Here is an 18,654-nt window from a genome sequence, read left to right as displayed (position 1 = left end):
CAGTTACTGTTGCAGTTGTTTCATTAATTGCTAGCTATGGTATTTGGTAACACTTTATTTGACAGTGGTGCCATAAAACGGTCATAAGAACATCATAATTATGACACGACACTTCCATGAGCATTAATGAATGCTTATGCCAGATGTCATTTTGTGTAATCTGGCAAATTATCTCACTTCCGAATGGATGTAAAAGATCCGAGCTAGACATAAATGGTGTTAGTGATGTAATTTGCCTGACGATACTTAATGACATCTGTCATAAGCATTCATTAATGCCCATGATAGTGTCATGTCATAATTACGACGGTCTTATGGCAGTGTTATGACGCCACCGTCAAATACAGTGTTACCTATTAACCCAAATAAATCAACAAATAAGACGCACTGGACTATATGCCGCAGGATTCAAAATGAGGGAAAAAAGTCCGAAAATTTTGGTTATTATTTTTTATATCAGTGTAACAGTAACTAAAAATGGCTATCAAATTCTCAGATTTTACGCTAGATTCACAAAAATTATCAAATGCAGAGATAATTACCTTTATTTTCAATAGCATTATTTAACATATCCTATAAGTTTTTGCCCGAAATAGCGATTTTTTTTTTTTTTTTTTGTGCAATTTTGACATACGTTTTCAACAGCTAATAAATCACTCAATTTTCACATCAGAAACTTAATACTTGAGGAAAGCTTGCAGAATCATCTTAATCTTACTCAACAAAACCAAACATTGCACTTTTCTATATAGAATCACAATTTGTTTAGGTTTTTAATTCCAATGTCACTATTGCCTCAGCGCGTCTTGCCGGCTATCTAGCCCTTGTCGTTTTTAGATAGAAATTTTACATTAAAAATTTTTTTTTTTTAATTGTAAGGACTCAGAAATGTCAAAATTACTAGCTTTTTTGGGACTAAAAAACTGCCAGGTGGCCGAAAATTACCTGATTATTTGAATGTAAAGTTACACTATTGTGTATGGATACAAAATCCAACAAGGCGTCCGTCACAAAACAGAACTTCATAAGTTTTTTTTATACATTTCTTGTAAATAAATGCATAAATCCCGGAATTTCTATCGATATGAACGTAAAACGGTCTAGATTCTTGGTTGAAAGAAAAAAAACGAGCAGTTATCATTCATTGTACGTAAATAATTCAAGCTAAAGTTACGCTAATTTTTCCATTCAATTCATTTTTTTCCCACAACATTTCATAGTGCATGCAGGGTGCTATTTTATATAATAATTACTGTAATTCTTGGACTATAAAGCGCACCTGACTATAAGCCGCCACCCACCAAATTTGACATGAAAACGGCATTTGTTCATAAATAAGATGCACTGGACTATAAGCCACACAGTATTATGGGATATTTACACCTAAGGATATTAACTGGTAAAACTTTATTCGACAGCGCCGTCGAATAAGCCACCGCGAAGCTTTGAACCAATTGGCTGCAAAGCTTCATTGCTTCAAAAAGCTTAATTTGGCCATCACTGTTCCCTTGGGGGAGACATTAAATCTCTGCTGCCACCTGCTGTCAACACTGTTGTCGTCCAACATATCTCCTAGCATGCATTGCAGTGCTACAGATGTAAATAACAATCAAAATTCCTGTTCTCTGCTAATTATTTCTTTAGTTACTGTTCCAGTAGTTTCATTATTTCTTTAGTTACTGTTCCAGTAGTTTCATTATTTGCCAGTTATAAAATTTGGTAACACTTTATTTGACAGTGGCGCCATAAGACTGTCATAAGCAGGGGTGAAAGTGGTTAGAATTTCTTGCCAGAACTCCCCGACGTGAAGGTCACCACGGAGCCAGAATTTTTTTTCTTTTTCCCTTGTTCTTTTGGGGGTTGGGGGGGTCAAAACTACTGAAATGCAAAGATAACTGTTTTGGTCGGTTATTTCTACAACACATACAAAAACTGATTTTCATTCAAAATTGTTGTTTTTCAATGATTTGCAAAATAAAAGTTGACAAAAGCAGCAATAACCCCAACCTCCATCCCCTAATTTTTATTTTCCCTCATTTCCTCACGTACTAAATGCCAAATTTTAACTACTTAAGAACATAAGATGTATATTAAAATTTAAGTTAACATAAATATTTACTTTTTGTTGTTTTTTAATAATAAAGATATAAGTAACATAAATTCAGAAAAATACGTACAAATGACTTATATTATGCAGATTGAAATGGAATATATTTTGAAGATCGCGCAAACATTGGCTTTTTTAAATCATAAAGAAATGAATAAGTAGCCTAACATAAATGAACAAATATAAGTCCAAAGTGCACATTGACAGCTATGTTCTGAACCTCCCCATCAGAGTAAATTAAACTAAATATGATAAATAAGCCTCCTTAACTCTTGCCTTGCTCTTATTGCCCTTTTTTGTTGCATCAATTCAACAAACTTTATTTTTTATTTTTTTTTTTTGCTGTTTCAGAAAACATGCACATTTGAACCAATCAGAGCGAACTATCTCTGGTGATCACATTTCAGTATGTCAGCCAATTGAACGGATAAATGAGTCCAGTCGTTTTGCTTTGCTGCGTGCATTCGCACATTGATGTGACTCGTCATCGTCAGACTCGGACAACTGCAGCAGCTGGGGAAACCTCCATGCTGTCTGTGGAATAAAATAAATAATAAATATCGGAGGGAACGGATTACGCTACACAAGCCCTTTATTATGCTTGTTGTTAACACTTGTGTATGTAAATCGGATGTTGGTAGATTGTTCTGTTCTTGGACCTAAAATGCATGTGTGGCAGCTTTGTATTTTTTTTTTTTTTTTTTTTATATATAGCGTTTTGACAGTTGCCGTCATATTTTCGGAATCAAAGCATCGTATACCGGAACGGCGTTCCAGCACTGATTCTTATACCGGAATTGACCTGAATCTGACCTGAATCTTATACCGGAACTACGTTCCTGACCGTTCTGGCCCACTTTCACCCCTGGTCATAGGACCATTATAATTATGACATGACACTACCATTAGCATTAATCAATGTTTATGATAGATATCAGTTTGTGTCATTCGGGAAATTATCTCACTTTTGAATGGATGTAAAAGATCCTAAATGGACATAAATGGTGTTAGTGACATAATTTGCCAGATGACACTTAATGCCATCTGTCATAAATATTCTGTAATTCCCATGATACTGTCATGTCATAATTATGACAGCCTTATGACAGTCATATGACGCTCCTGTCAAATAAAGTGTTACCAACTAACCCAAATAAATCAACAAATAAGCTGCACTGGACTCTAAATCGCAGGATTCAAAATGAGGCAAATCAATCTTGAGAAACTCCTGCCTGCTTGTATGCACTAAAACTTTCGTTCTGTTTCCACCTAAATCCGGCTTTAGAAGGCAGAGTGTGTTTGAGTTTATCACAGTGAAAGTCTCCACGATGCTCTGCCTGGCCTGGCCCCCTACGGGAAGCCATTGCGCAATATCTGTTGGTACTGTCTCATCAACTGATAGTGAAGTCTATACCTGAACATCAACACACTAATGGACATTGAATGTATTCTCAATATTGACAGTGGTGTCTTTCAACTTTTTCCGATAGAGACGCCAGCACCCTTTGCAGTGAATCAGAGCACTTCCGAAATGATTGTGACCGCTCCTTTGGACCGAGAGGAGCGTGAACGTTACAGACTCCTGCTGGTTTGCACAGTTCGGACAGAGAGTGCCATCACTACGCTGGACACTCCCCTGGATGTTTTTGTCAATGACGAGGACGATAACGCGCCGTATGTTAATGGAACGGACACAGCAAATATTGAAATCAGCTTCAATCGGACTAAAGTAAGAAAACAGATTGAGAACTGATTTTGAACTTATGTGTTGAATTGCTACTTATTGTCATTTTTCTCATTTCAGGGCGGTACTTATGGTACATTGTCAGTTTTTGACAGGGACTTGACTTCCATATATTCCACAGACCAGAGTCACAATAGGTATGTTGAGACCTTGCTCAATACTGACCCATGGATAAGGGAGACGTTTGATGTAAAGCGCAGCTTCAGTGAGAAGAAAACTGCTCATAACAGCGTCAGAGAAACCATTCATAACTATCGTAAGTGAGCTCATCCACTATACCTTGAGGACAGATATGTTTAAAGAAAAAAATGTCTTTCTTTCAGAGCTGATCCTTAAGAAAAACCTGCTGGTGACAGAGAATCGAAGCGTCCAGCTGAACTACCTGGTCAATGACACAACCTACCCAGGTCCAGAGGAAAGTGTGTTACTTCACTTTAATGTCACCATCTTACCAGTCCAAATCCGTTTTGAGAACATCACGCATATCTTCACACTCACTCGGAGAGCTTCGATCTATGCTCAGGTACTTCTAAAATAAAACTTGATCTCATGAGTTAATAGAAATGTATGAACTTATAACTAGAAAAAGGTAAAGTAGCAGAAAATGTTTTACTCAAGAGTAGCGTTACTTCAAAATAATATTACTCAAGTAAAAGTAGTCATCCAAAAATGTACTCAAGTACAGGTAAAAAAAAAAAAAAAAAAGTATTTGGTGAAAATAATACTCAAGTAATGAGTAACAGCTTCGAAAATTGTTTGATTTTTTTGTTTTTGTTTTTAAACAATGGTATTTTTTTTCTCAGCACAAAGTTATGTATATTAAGTGTTGTCACAATGCTACTGTACAATAACCCATTACATAACCACATTAAGCCAAAGAAATACAAAAAAAAAACAACAACAATAAAACATTGAGGAAAAAAAAGAGACAGAAATGAAGCATTATTCATCCAAAGAGCATGAGTGCCCTCTAGTGGAGAAAATAATTTCTAGTTTGAATAGTGAATACTGTAGTTCATTCATGCTTACTATTATGGTAATGGTAATGGTGTTATACTTATATAGCGCTTGAATTTAAAAGGTTCATATCTCCGGTTTTCCGTGGTCAATCGGTGCCAAATAAACACCCGGAGAGAGGTTAAAATCCACGCTTTCGAGTCATGTTAAGGGCAGCACTCTATGTCAAATACTTCATTTTTTAACGGTGCTTTTAAGATTCCACATGATTGAACAGCCTGCCGTGATCATAGAACGGCAAGTTTACGTCTGATTGTTATTTTGTAGTCATGTTAAATTATTGTTGCGACGCCTCATTGGTGAAATTGGTAGAGCTACTCTTGGCATCGCTGGGAAAAAAAAGAAATAAATCTAATATGTAGAATAAAGAGGAAAAATTTAACAACTCCTGCGTAGCCCAAAGTAAGAGTAGCGTTTTTTCTTCACAAATCTACTCAAGTAAATGTAAAAAGTATGGCTGTGTCAAACTCCTCTTAGAAGTACATTTTTATCAAAAAGTTACTCAAGTAAATGTAACGGAGTAGATGTAACGGATTACTACCCACCTCTGCATGCAGGTCAATAATCTCCCAAGGATTTGGGGGCAATTCTGAGTTATTTTTCCTCACTTGGGTCCTGTTGCTTTCGGGGCATTCCTGGGTCACATGGGACATGCTTTTGGTGCGATTCTGTGCGACTTTTCTGTTGATTTTAGGTCACTTCTTGTTGATTTTGGGGCATTCCTGAGTCACCTCCTTTTGACTTTTGTTCATGTGGATTTTGGGGTAATTTCAATTTAGGCTAGGTTAATATCGCAGGTATTACAGCACAATTCCGATTTTTTGGCATGTTTTTTTGGCATGCCTGTTCAGACTGCCTTTGTCCATTGAGCCTGTTCAATTATCACGCATACGCACTAATTCGCAGTCCGAGATGCGCTGTGCAAACTGACCCGCATGCGCAGAAGCATCAAACCAAATGCTGGCTCAACGCCATTCTAGGGTGATCATATTTTAATTTCCAAAAAGAGAACACAAATAACTGACAGAAATAATCCCTGTTTAGTCTTGTATTCAAAGTTTATATAGATTGATAGCATGACGCACGCATATACGGACAGTTTGCCCCGACTCTCGGCCGAGTAAGCACCTAGTAAAAACCATGTTTAAGTTAGGAGCGAACGCTAATGCACAATTCCATTGCTAACGTAGCGCCCTGTCTCTCTCGCTGTTTGCTGACTTGATTGCTGCATGAATTCCGATTTGGGGGGACTTGACAGTTCAGACCGCAGCCACATTCTGGAAAAATGTGGTCCAGATCAGATTTTAACCACATACAAAAGTGACCTAGATCGGATTTGAAATGGTCCACTTTCATGCGACCTGTCCCATTCAGACCGTCAAGGTAATGCCTGACTCGGAAGGAAAAACACGAAAAAATCAGATTTGTGCATTAAGACCTGCGGTATGAACCTAGCCTTACTCCCTGTTGAAATTGGGGGGTCACTTGCTCTTTAGTATGGGGAAATTCGGAGTGACTTCATATTGATTTTATGTTACTTCCTGTTGATTTTATGTCATTCCCGGATCACTTCCTGTTGATTTTTTTGATGAAAAAAATAATGGCCACCAATAGCGATTTGGTTTTTTTGGGTCCCCCAATGGAGATTGTTTTTTTTTTTCTTGGTCCAAGTTGAAACTCAATAAGAGTGAATGGAAGCGGTTTTGAGGGTCTTTGAATGTTCCATTAGTATTGAATCAGGCAATTTAAAAAAAAAATTATAAGAACTTGGTTAAATCGTATGTTCATTCATTCATTCATTTTCCGAGCCGCTTATCCTCACTAGGTTCACGTGGGTGTTGGAGCCAATCTTAGCTAATTATTGGTAGAAGGCGGGGTACACCCTGAATCGGTTGCCAGCCAATCGCAGGGCATAAGGAAAAAAACAACCATTCGTGTATACACTCATACCCAGTACCAATTTACAGTATTCGATCAGCCTGTCATTCATGTTTTTGGGAAGGTGGGGGGAAACGGGAATACCCAAAGAAAGTCCACGCAGACACAGAGAGAACATGCAAACTTTTTTTTTTTTTTTTTTTTCTTCAACCTCAAGCCATATGTTTTTGAGGAAAAAAACTTAATCAGAGTTTGTTACACCTTGGTTTGATAAATTCTTTTATATGTGAATTCATTAAAAATGGGGGACTTTTTGGGGGGGTATTGTCAAAAATGCATTTTATTCAAATTGTGACTTTTTTTTGAGAGGGAGTGAGGCGGCAAAGGAAAAGTTCCCTGTGTCGCAGGAGTATTGGGACATTTTAGAGTTGGAACGTATGAATGAGTGTGGGCTGTGTAACGCGCCAAAACATGGGTTTACAGTTTAGTGTAATAATTTTATATGCCAATTTAGTCAAAGTATTCTCAAAAATATTAGGAATACATACATATTCAAATCCTATTTCCTCCATTTCGCAGGTTGGTAAGGTTTGCGTGGAAAACTGCCAAGAGTTTGATGGCTTCAGTGTCACATACCAGCTCAAGGTTCCCAATAAGAACATCTCTGCAGATGAGCTGTCCTGTTATGCAGCCATAAGCATCACCCAGGCGCCAGATGATATGCAGGGACTCCTCTACGTCAACGACTCGGAGCCTTTGCAAAGACCCGAATGTCAGGATCTGCAGTACATCGTCGTAGCTCAAGAGGGGCACACGCAGTCGGAGGCTAGCACTCAGATCCTAATCATTCTGGATACTGGAGGTGTAATACCCTCAAATGCTTTTTGTTTAATTCAAGGTTTTCAGATCTAAAGTCAACTGTTGAGTAAATGTGAGGTTTTATTTTTTTTGCTATTTTCAAAATGAAGTATAATTTTTCAAACTGGTCCTCTCTTTGTAGTACATTTCGTAATGCTTCTATAAGTAAAATCTTTTTTTGGTTTTAAATCAAAACTTCAGATTACACACAAATAAAATGATAATAATAAAAAAATAATAAATGTATGTGCCAAACTTGTAATATTGCGGAGAAAACATCACCTCGATGTTTACTGGAATAAAGATGAAATGTTCTGAGAGAAAAAATAAATATATATCTGAGACTAAATACAAATACTACAAGATTTTGGGTTAAAACTGTACAACAAGAGGACAAAAATCCTAACTATTTGAGAACTAGGAGAGAACAGACTTCCGCGTAAGCAGCTAAATTCAAAGCATCGCCATATTTGGCAGAGTGGGCGCTCCCTCCTCTCTCACCACTCTTTCTCTTCTTATCAAATCACCAACCCTGCAAATTTTAGTTAAATAAGCTAATCCGTTATTATAAAATTCCTTTTCTTTGTGACCTTTGACCTTGTTGTCCCAAAATTGAAACACTTTCCACATTGTAAACATTTCCCGTAAGTTTGATAACAATCCCCTTTTTCGTTCTTGTGACCTTTGACCTTGTTGTCCCAAAATTGAAACACTTTCCACATTATAAACATTTCCCGTAAGTTTGATAACAATCCCCTTTTTCGTTCTTGAGATATCTTAAACACAAAGACAAATTAGACACACGGAACCAAACCCAGATAGCAGACCGACATTGGATAAATGTTGATTTTCCATCAAAATCATCAGTATGGTTGATGTAGTGGACCAAACATACACGCGGACACTGGTGTTTCAACTTAGGTAAAAATTCCATTTAATAAAGTCGCAAAACAAACAGTTTAACACAAACCTTGGGCCCAACATAAAAGAGGCCAACATAATAAAAAGGCTTCAACCAAACTGACCTCACCTCCAGACACATCTCTGTGGCCGTTTAAATCAGGGCGGACTCGACTAACGACCACCTGAAGGAGGTATGACAAATCAACCAAACATTGTCAACTTAATAAAACAACAGATGGAAAATACACATATATTCAAACAATAACTAATGTGCATTTAAACAAACAGAGAAAACTTTACTCCAAACAATCATAACTGAATCAACTTAAATAACCCCCTTCAGAATGGTAGGTGCCAGATCTTACACAGCTGTGGTCGTTACCTCAAATTGTTACCTCGATAGCTCAATTAGAGAAATGAATACGACCCCAACCATGGATTGCTTTGCTTCGAAGGCTTTATGAACAAGAGCTCTCGGGTACAAAACGATGTGACCCAGCTCGGAGCTGTGATCACCCAGAAAGTACGAAGAAGTACAATAGAGGCTGGACATTTATACTGTTGAAAGGGCGGTGCCAAAGCCCACCGTGAAACGAAACTTACTAAGAAACGAAACTCATCATCTCACAAACCTGGGTATTTTTCCATACAAAAACATCTTTGAGCTGAGACCTTGAGCACTGGTCCCGGCTAGAACGATGATAAGAAACCACAGTCCTCCCTTGTATTCATTCAGGGCATATTGGAAAACAGGAACAAAACAGTCCATATTTGGGCATATTGCAATACAGTCTACAATCGTCAAGGCCATGGGAAGGCACACTCAAAGAGATTAACAATGACGCTCTATGCTACAATGTTCTCATGATGCAAGCATAACAATAGCATACAAAATATAATGGTTGTGTTTTAAGCATGAATAAAATTCTCTCACATCGACAATAAACAATGTTGAATCAATGTTGCAAATCCGATGACACATGGCAGTGACGTTGAAACAACGTTGGTCTATGGTATGTCAGGCGATGGTTGGGTCAACATTGTTTTATAGTTGATGAACTAATGTTGAGGAATAGTTGATTTATGATTGACTGGGAAATATGGTTGAAAAGTCATCGAATTATGGATGAGCGGGAGTTTTGGTCGGATAATAGTTGTGTTCTTGGTTGACCGGGAAGACAGCGACTCACCTCGAACAAACTCCACTGGAAACGCCTAATCTAGACAAGTTTTTATTTTTATTATTTATTCAGCGTAATATTTTATTAGTCAGCCGAGCTGTTTCTTCTGTCTGTAAATAAAGCGGTCATGGTGGAAAATGAAGGAAAACATAACATTGATTCAGCGTTGTTCAAATATTTTTGATAATTGAAATGACGTTTAGGTTTTGTAAGGATTTCAACGGTGAAACAACAATAATTGAGGGTGCAAAAGTAATGACAAATCAACGTCGGTAACCCGAATTTCTGCGTAAATTTGAATTAACCCTTTAAAAATTCAAAATAACTATCCAAAAAGTCCAAAGGTATTGTATTTTGTTTAATCGTGGAGGAGTCACTGCCCCCTGGTGGCAGCTTCGTTCTGGTTTGGCCCACATAAGGCTGTAAATTGCTTTTAGTTTAATGCTTTTAGTTACTTTAGAGCTACAGTTTGTGGAGTTACGTGTGAGCGAATTACTATGAGAAATGTAAATATGTTAGCATTCATGGCATTTAAGCTAGCAGACTTTTGTGATGCAAATTAGGCCAATTTGATCTGCTAAATTTACATATTGATCAGACTAGATGGACATTTGATCACCAATCCTTTAGTGTCGAGTGTTTTATCATTGAAATGAACAGATGTGTTCATATGTGTGTTACAGCTTTACAAATTGTCAAAAGTGAAGGAAGTAAAAAGCTTCAAAAAGCACAATTGCTTTGTTGTTTGTCAAGCTGACAAACTTCACATTTAGTGAGGACAGAGCAAGTCATGTTAATAAAGTAAAGTAAAAAATAAGACACTGTGAGGTACAATTAAGTACTGGAGAAAAAATGGCGGATGAGACGGCAGCGGCGTAAAGTCGATATCGCGTAAATCGAGTACATCGTAACCCGGGGACTACCTGTACATAACTTATGCCTTTTGTCAGTGTCGCCTACTAATATCACAACAAGCAAAAAAGTATTTTAAAAAATATAAGGTTCAATAAATTGGATTACAGATTAAAAAGGTAAACACAATTTCATATTTAATTTTTTTTTTTTTTTTTTTTTTAAATCTTAACTGTACATGGGCAGTAATTTTTTTTGCGTACCACTAGGGGGAGAAGGCGTACCACATCAGAGAATCACATGTTAATAATAATACATGTTTTGTGTTTGCTTTATGCAGTAAACCAGGACAATCAGGAGAGTCAGCAGTTCCTGCCATGTGCAGAAAATAGACGTAGAGGAGAATGTGAAACCACTAGAGGCCTGGGAGCGACCACGGGAAGATGCCAGTGGAGGCAAGGCACTGAAAAAGGTCATTTTAAAACTATACAGTAGTTTCTGGAATACAATACACAATAACACTTGTCCTTTTAAAGCAACATTAGGTAACATTTCAACCTTATGAAATATTTTCATAACATTTGTGAGTATATGTCGACTGACAACTAGTTGAATGACACCTCTTTTATATCTTTAGGGCAGGGGTCCCCAAACTTTCTCCTGTGAGGGCCACATAACCTGTTCCTTCTCGGATGAAGGGCCGGGTCAGTTTGTAACAGAAAAAGTGTGACGATTGCAGGAGTGCCTAAATGTAAACATTTATTGTTTTTCAGAAAGCCATAATCAAATAACCATTTCTGAATTATTCACGGAACAAAAGTAAAAATAAACCAAATAAAAATTATAATATAATATAATTAATATACATGGCTGTCAAAATTATCGCGTTAACGGGCGGTAATTAATTATTTAAATTAATCACGTTAAAATATTTGATGCAATGAACGCACATGCCCCGCTCAAACAGATTAAAATGACAGCACAGTGTCATGTCCATTTGTTACTTGTGTTTTTTGGTGTTTTGTCACCCTCTGCTGGCGCTTGGGTTCGACTGATTTTATGGGTTTCAGCACCATGAGCATTGTGTCATTATTGACATCAACAATGGCGAGCTACTAGTTTATTTTTTGTTTGAAAATTTTACAAATTTTATTAAAACGAAAACATTAAGAGGGGTTTAATATAAAATATCTATAACTTGCACTAACATTTATCTTTTAAGAACTACAAGTCTTTCTATCATGCATCGCTTTAACAATGTTAATAATGTTAATGCCATCTTGTTGATTTATTGTTATAATAAACAAATACAGTACTTATGTACAGTATGTCGAATGTATATATCCGTCTTGTCTTATCTTTCCATTCCAACAATAATTTACAGAAAAATATGGCATATTTTATAGATGGTTTGAATTGCGATTAATTACGATTAATTAATTTTGAAGCTGTGATTAACTAGATTAAAAATTTTAATTGTTTGACAGCCCAAAATATAATATAATATACGGTAATATAATATAATAATAACACTATTAATTAAGTAGATGATAACCAAATAACCCTCTCTGGGTTCTTCACAGAAAAAAGCCAGGAAATAAATAACACTATTGAGGGGGGGGGGGGGGGGGGTTGTTCAGGGGGCCGGACCAAATGTGGAGGCGGGCCATATCCGGCCCACGGGCCGTAGCTTGGGAATCCCTGCTTTAGGGGGTCTGTATCGTTTTCACTGGCACTAATTAACTTTGAGGAGGCAAAAATGTGCTGAATGCTTTAAGGCATACGTCACTTCCTCCTTACCTCATTAGTTATAAAGACGGAAGTCGATGCGAACGCTTTCGCGCAAATTCTGCAGATGGCAGAGCAACAAAAGAGACAAAAAGTTTTGTCCGAGTAGGAAAAAAATGTAGGCCACTAGGGATAAAAGGATACTCAAGAATAAACATTGGGCCCCCAGTGGAATTGGAGGGTTTGCCACACTAAGCCACACGGTGGCTAACCGTCATATGCTATTGTTTAGCCACAATTGGATTCATTACCTTATAACTATTCATCCTTCACACAGCCACTGGAAACAAAAATGTTCTTTAATCCATCTGCAGGTGACCGGGAGATCATGATTTTACGACACTGTGCGGGTGTGCGCTGGTCCTCATGGGAAACGCAGTCTTCCTTAAGGCAAAACACTACCGCATTTGTCCACCGGCATTGCTAAAATCGACCTGAACTAAAAAGTTACCTAGCGTTGCTTTAATACAACTCATTGGCTGCCATTGACGGTGCTTGACATCCAACATTCGTTCATTGGACGTTAAGCACTGTCAATGGCACTGAAGCATGAGCAGCCGGTCATCCTGGTTTAAATGAGTTGAACTTATATCTTTGTCAATTGCAGCTAATGAGTTGAAGTTGTTCATGAAGGTAAAAAATAATATACATATCGTCATCCAGGAATTGTAGAAAATTACTCGACCTGCTCGCCAGACCTTCGCACTTGTCCTGATAGCTTTTGTGATGCTGTTGAAAGCAAAGATCCATCAATTTGCCCACAAGACTGTACAAGTAAGTTCTTACACGCTTCCATTTTTTTTTTTTTTTTTTTGTGGGGCGGTGAATATTTGGCTGGTTCATTCACGATGTTGACGGTGTATATGTTTGTGTGTGAAGGAGAAATTGTGACTGGCGGTCATGAACTGGGATTGAGGAACGGCATCCAGGCTGGCTACGGAACCTGCTACTGCTTGACTAAAAGATGCTTCTGTGAAAAGGAAGATATTGAGGGTGAGTTGGCACATGACTAATTGCAACTCACATGGAAATTCAGTCAAGATATTGTTAAAAAATGCTGTTGTTGACCACCGATACAGCCCAAATAACAATAAAATGAAGACTCTCAGAGAAGCAGAACAAATGCGAAACTGTACGGTTGTTCCGATCATGTTTTTTTGCTCCCGATCCGATCCCGATCGTTTTAGTTTGAGTATCTGCCGATCCCGATATTTCCCAATCCGATTGTTTTTTTTTGCTCCCGATTCAATTCCAATCATTCCCGATAATTTTTCCCGATCATATACATTTTGGCAATGCATTAAGAAAAAAATGAATAAAACTCGGACGAATATATACATTCAACATACAGTACATTTCCAATTGATATATCTTCTCTGCGTTGAGAAATACCGCCGTTATCAGGATAGGATAATTATTGGGATAAATTTGATAACCCTACCTTAAGCTTAAACTAAAGACTCTGGATGAGTGTAACCTATTATGTCTGTAACGTTAAATACAATTAGAAAACGATTTAATTAAAAAATATATATATATTAAAAAAAGGCATGACCGATATTTTTTTGCCGATTCCGATACTTTGAAAATGACGTGATCGGACCCGATCGATCGGGACATCTCTGGTATATAGTTCTTACTAGAGCTGTCTAATCATGACTTTTTAACCGATAATCGATATCCCGATATTGTCCAACCCCAGAAATCCGGTAGCGATATCAAACTGATACTGCGGTCATGACCTTAACATACAATATTTATTAGAGGCGTGCGAAATTTCCAATTCATAGATTATTCGCGATTCGGCCGTGAAAGATTCGAGAACCATTCACAAACATCCAAATTCCAATTATTGAATTATACCAGGTAAAGCGGAAATAAAACACAGTCAGCGCGGTCTCTGAGACGCAATGAGGAACGGACCGAGAGTAAATATCATGTTCAACTCATGCCGCTAGATAAAAAAAAACAACAACAAAAAACAATAATACCTGACTGCGGCCATCAGCTGCTACAAACAGCGCCCAGTTGCTAGTTTCTACAAACATACGGCAACATACAGCTATGGTAGATATCACATATATCTGGAACTAGATGTGAAATTACAGACGACGGCCACGTTAGAACATGTACCAAGAACTAGATGCAAACTGACAGACTTTCCCGCGCTAGTAAACAAGCGCCATCTTAAAGCAGTAGACCTCTCTCACCTAATTATTTTTTATCTAAAATACCCATAAATCAGCAAAATCTTGACTTGAATCTATCTTTAAATGATGAAACAGTTTTAAAACTTTGACATGTCGAAAGTAGACAGAACGGAAATTATGGAAAAACGGGAGCAATTTTAACAACTTTAACGGTTGATTCACAGCATTAAATTAATTGAATGTAGTTTAAAGCTGCTGATACAGAATGGGGACTTGAGTATTTTTATTTACTGTTTTTAACTGTTAACTTGATACTAAAATAGTAGTTTGGTTTAGCATGAGAGGATTTTTAACAGTTTTAGAACTGATGTACAAAACATTAAAAGCAAGGGGTTGGAGAGTGCATCCATAATCGATTTATAATTGAATCGGAGCCTCTGAATCGTAATTGTAATCGAATCGTTAGGTGCCCAAAGACTCCCACCTCTAGTATTCATTATTTTTCAAACATTTATTGTTCAATGAATTGTTTCACCATGTATGCAAATGGTACCATCACCCAACAAATCTCAAGCATCTTTGTTTGGAGACATCTAATGGTCAATCAGCATAAATGATGGGCTAAGCTGTGACCTTGTACAAAGGCAGACGGGCTTCTGCATCCACTTTGAAGGCAACATGGATATTGGTCCAAAACCGGTAATGAAAAACTGATGTTGATATTAACCGATATCATTTTAAATGCTAAAACTAGTTTTTACGACTTATTGTACTCAAATATTTGGAATCTCTATCATCAACTATAAAAATGTTTACTTGAAAAAAGTCTCTTATTTCCTGAATTAGATAAAGTTCTTGAATCACATATTAAGGATCACTAGGGAACAAGTAAATCTTTTCAATTATTGTTTTGAAATTGATAACAGCATTCATTATTCAATGTTAACTATCATTTAGAATTCTGACTGCTTTAATACTTACATGTATTTTAAAGAGAATGTCGGACTTGAAGACTTGTAGGCTCTAATAAGCCACAATTGTTGTCTTTTACTAAAATATGTGATCAGAAACACATTATATATCGCCATTGATTTAAAAATCTTTAATATTTAGCACGTTTTGACCTACGGAGGGTGCCAGGTTTTAAGCGCGCAATGGACGCTTGGGGTGATGACGTAGTTTGTTACTGTCACTCGACGAATACTACCGGGTTACTCCAATTCCTTCTGCGCGGCGAGACATCCAACACATCCGCATATCGGTTCAAAGAGGAGAGTACTTACAGTACTATTTGGGTTTTTATTGAGTCTTTTATTACATTTTCATTGTCTCAAAATACTTTTTGCATGTGTTTGCCTGTCATACTTTTAAGCATTGTGTTTTCTTTGATATTACTACGTTTAAGTATTTTCATAAGGCATCTTTAGTATGTTATGTCTGTATACATCTAAACAAATCAAGCTGAAAGCGCACACTAGTATTTTTGGAGACAAATTTGCTGGTGTTGACATTATGGCAGAATACTATTTTGTTTTCCCTACTCTCGTCTCGTCTCATCCCGTCTTTCCTGTTCATTATGCTTTTGCTGCCGATTTTGTGAAATATCGACTGCAAATAGCTATGTCATGCTCATTAATGTTCCTCTCGGGTTCAAATTGAAAGGGTTGAACAGATGCCATGTTTATGTCATACTCTGTAAGCCCGGCAGCGTATCCATGTGACATCACCGCCCTGCGACGTCAACAACAATAGCGACCTACAACATAAAAACTAATTTTACAAATTGTAAGAAACAACGAAAACATCAAGAAGGTCATTTATCTTTTAAGAACTACAAGTCTTTCTATCCGTAGATCCCTTTAAGTCATTTGAATCACTCGCCACTTTATTGTTTACAGTACTGCTCCTCAGCTGACAGTGACAAGATTAAGTCTTATTGTTTGAACATTTTCCATTTTTATTGAAATACACCTAATGCCAGCTAAACCCAGGTTTCTTCAATTTCTCTCCAGTGGCGCTATGCGACGACATGTGTAAGACTGTCATCGCCACGGTTCTGCTCCTTTCCTTCATCGTCTCCATCCTCCTTTCGTCCTACTTCATCCACCGCTACCACAAGAACTCCCCCAAGCCGCCGATAGCATCCGCCGAGATGACTTTCCGCCGACCGGCTCAGGCCTATCCGATCAGCTTCCCCGCCAACAACCTACGCAGAGGCTCGCAGGAATCCCTTGAAACCGACACCTTTAAAATACCCGTGAGCTTCTTCTCACGCCGCACATTTTGATCTTTGACCATTCCAGATATCACGCGGGACATCATGTTGATGTTATTTCAACAGGAGGATCCCAAATGGGAATTCCCACGCAAGAACCTCGTGCTTGGCAAGACTTTGGGAGAGGGAGAGTTTGGGAAAGTTGTCAAAGCAACGGCGTTCAGGTTGAAAGGAAAAGCAGGTTATACTACTGTGGCTGTGAAAATGCTTAAAGGTGAGAGCGATCAAAACAGAAGACACTGTTAATGCATCATACATCAGATACTTCGTACTCAGTGTTGTCACAGATGACCTGAAAAAGTAATTTAATTACTGATTACGCCTCCAAAAAGTTATCTTGTTATTTTATAGATACTTTATTATCAAAGTAACTAAGTTACTTCAAAATAATGTATCGGTTATTTACCAATTAACATAAGAATGTAAGAATGACAACAGAAAAATGTCATTGCATGTAATTGACTTTCCCATGATTGAATTTAAAGGGGAAGATCAGACTTCTTCACATAAGGCTTAATTTTCGAGTTAGCGAGGTTTTAATTATAGTCCATTTCAACCACCATTGACTCGCGCTAGCTTAGCCACTCCAGAGCCCTGAAACGAACAAATAACTGACAAACTGCATGAAATTTGTTGAAATCAAATCTACCGACTAATGAAATCCTAGTTAAATAAATACTATACTACTATACTACTAATTATGGTTGTTCCGATCATGTTTTTTTGCTTCCGATCCGATCCCGATCGTTTTAGTTTGAGTATCTGCCGATCCCGATAATTCCCGAGCTGACTGCTTTTTTTTTGCTCCCAATTCAATTCCAATCATTCCCGATAATTTTTCCGGATCATATACATTTTGGCAATGCATTAAGAAAAAAATGAATAAAACTCGGACGAATATATACATTCCATCCGACAGTAAGTACTGTATTTGTTTATTATGACAATAAATCCTCAAGTTGGCATTTACATTATTAACATCCTTTCTGTGAGAGGGATCCACGGATAGAAAGACTTGTAATTCTTAAAAGATAAATGTGACTTTGTATAGAGTGACTAAATATTGCCATCTAGTGTATTTGTTGAGCTTTCAGTAAATGATACTGTAGCCATTTAACTTCTGCCCAAATGCATGATGGGAAGTATAACCATGACTGTGCGTAGTGGTACCAATTGATATATCTTCTCTGCGTTGGGAAATAACATAGGGTGTTAAGAAACAGATCAACTACTACCTTTCTTCCCCACATTGCTTCCCACAATTATTCTAATCATTGGGAGAGGGATTGTAAGGCTTTAGCCTTTTAAACAAAAAAGGCTCCAAAGGCTTTCAAAATTCTCTCTACTCATTGTACGCTGCCTTTTAGCTCTATATACAGTATGGGTAAAACGGCGCCATTATAGATTGAACGCGACAATGCATGTGTGGCTCATGCAGCGCATGCGTTAATTGCGTTAAATATTGTAACGTGATAAATGTAAAAAATATGAATTCTTGCCGTTAACGCGATAAATTTGATAACCCTACCTTAAGCTTAAACTAAAGACTCTGGAAGAGTGTAACACATTATGTCTGTAACGTTAAATACAATTAGAAAACGATTTAATTAAAATATATATATATATTAAAAAAAGGCATGTCCGATATTTACTGCCGATTCCAATACTTTGAAAATGACGTGATCGGATCCGGATCGATCGGGACGCCGATCGATCGGGACATTTCTACTTCTAATACTAATATAATAAAGACTAATTAAATAAATTAGATTAAGCCTTATGTAAAAAAAATCTGATTTTCGGGTTGGGGTTTAGAGCTAGCGTTAACAGCATATCGGTGCAAATGTAAAACAATGCAAATTGACTGCACAATAATCAACAACACACAAATGAATTGTGCA

The 18,654-nt window shown here is 37.3% G+C and overlaps 1 protein-coding gene across 1 annotated transcript in view; it reads left to right on the top strand.

The window, feature by feature from the left end:
• ret (ret proto-oncogene receptor tyrosine kinase) overlaps positions 1-18,654 on the top strand; it is a 74,460-nt gene that overhangs the window by 43,040 nt on the left and 12,766 nt on the right. The window contains exons 5-13 of the mRNA XM_057848687.1: positions 3,598-3,836; positions 3,912-4,107; positions 4,175-4,374; positions 7,326-7,608; positions 10,881-11,012; positions 12,992-13,102; positions 13,208-13,321; positions 16,491-16,735; positions 16,820-16,967. Of these exons, the coding sequence (XP_057704670.1) occupies positions 3,598-3,836; positions 3,912-4,107; positions 4,175-4,374; positions 7,326-7,608; positions 10,881-11,012; positions 12,992-13,102; positions 13,208-13,321; positions 16,491-16,735; positions 16,820-16,967 (1,668 nt within the window). The remainder of the gene's footprint in view (positions 1-3,597; positions 3,837-3,911; positions 4,108-4,174; positions 4,375-7,325; positions 7,609-10,880; positions 11,013-12,991; positions 13,103-13,207; positions 13,322-16,490; positions 16,736-16,819; positions 16,968-18,654) is intronic.

This window comes from Corythoichthys intestinalis, chromosome 10, assembly GCF_030265065.1.
Source record: "Corythoichthys intestinalis isolate RoL2023-P3 chromosome 10, ASM3026506v1, whole genome shotgun sequence".
Lineage (NCBI taxonomy): Eukaryota > Metazoa > Chordata > Actinopteri > Syngnathiformes > Syngnathidae > Corythoichthys > Corythoichthys intestinalis.
This window is presented reverse-complemented; position numbering and strand designations above follow the sequence as displayed.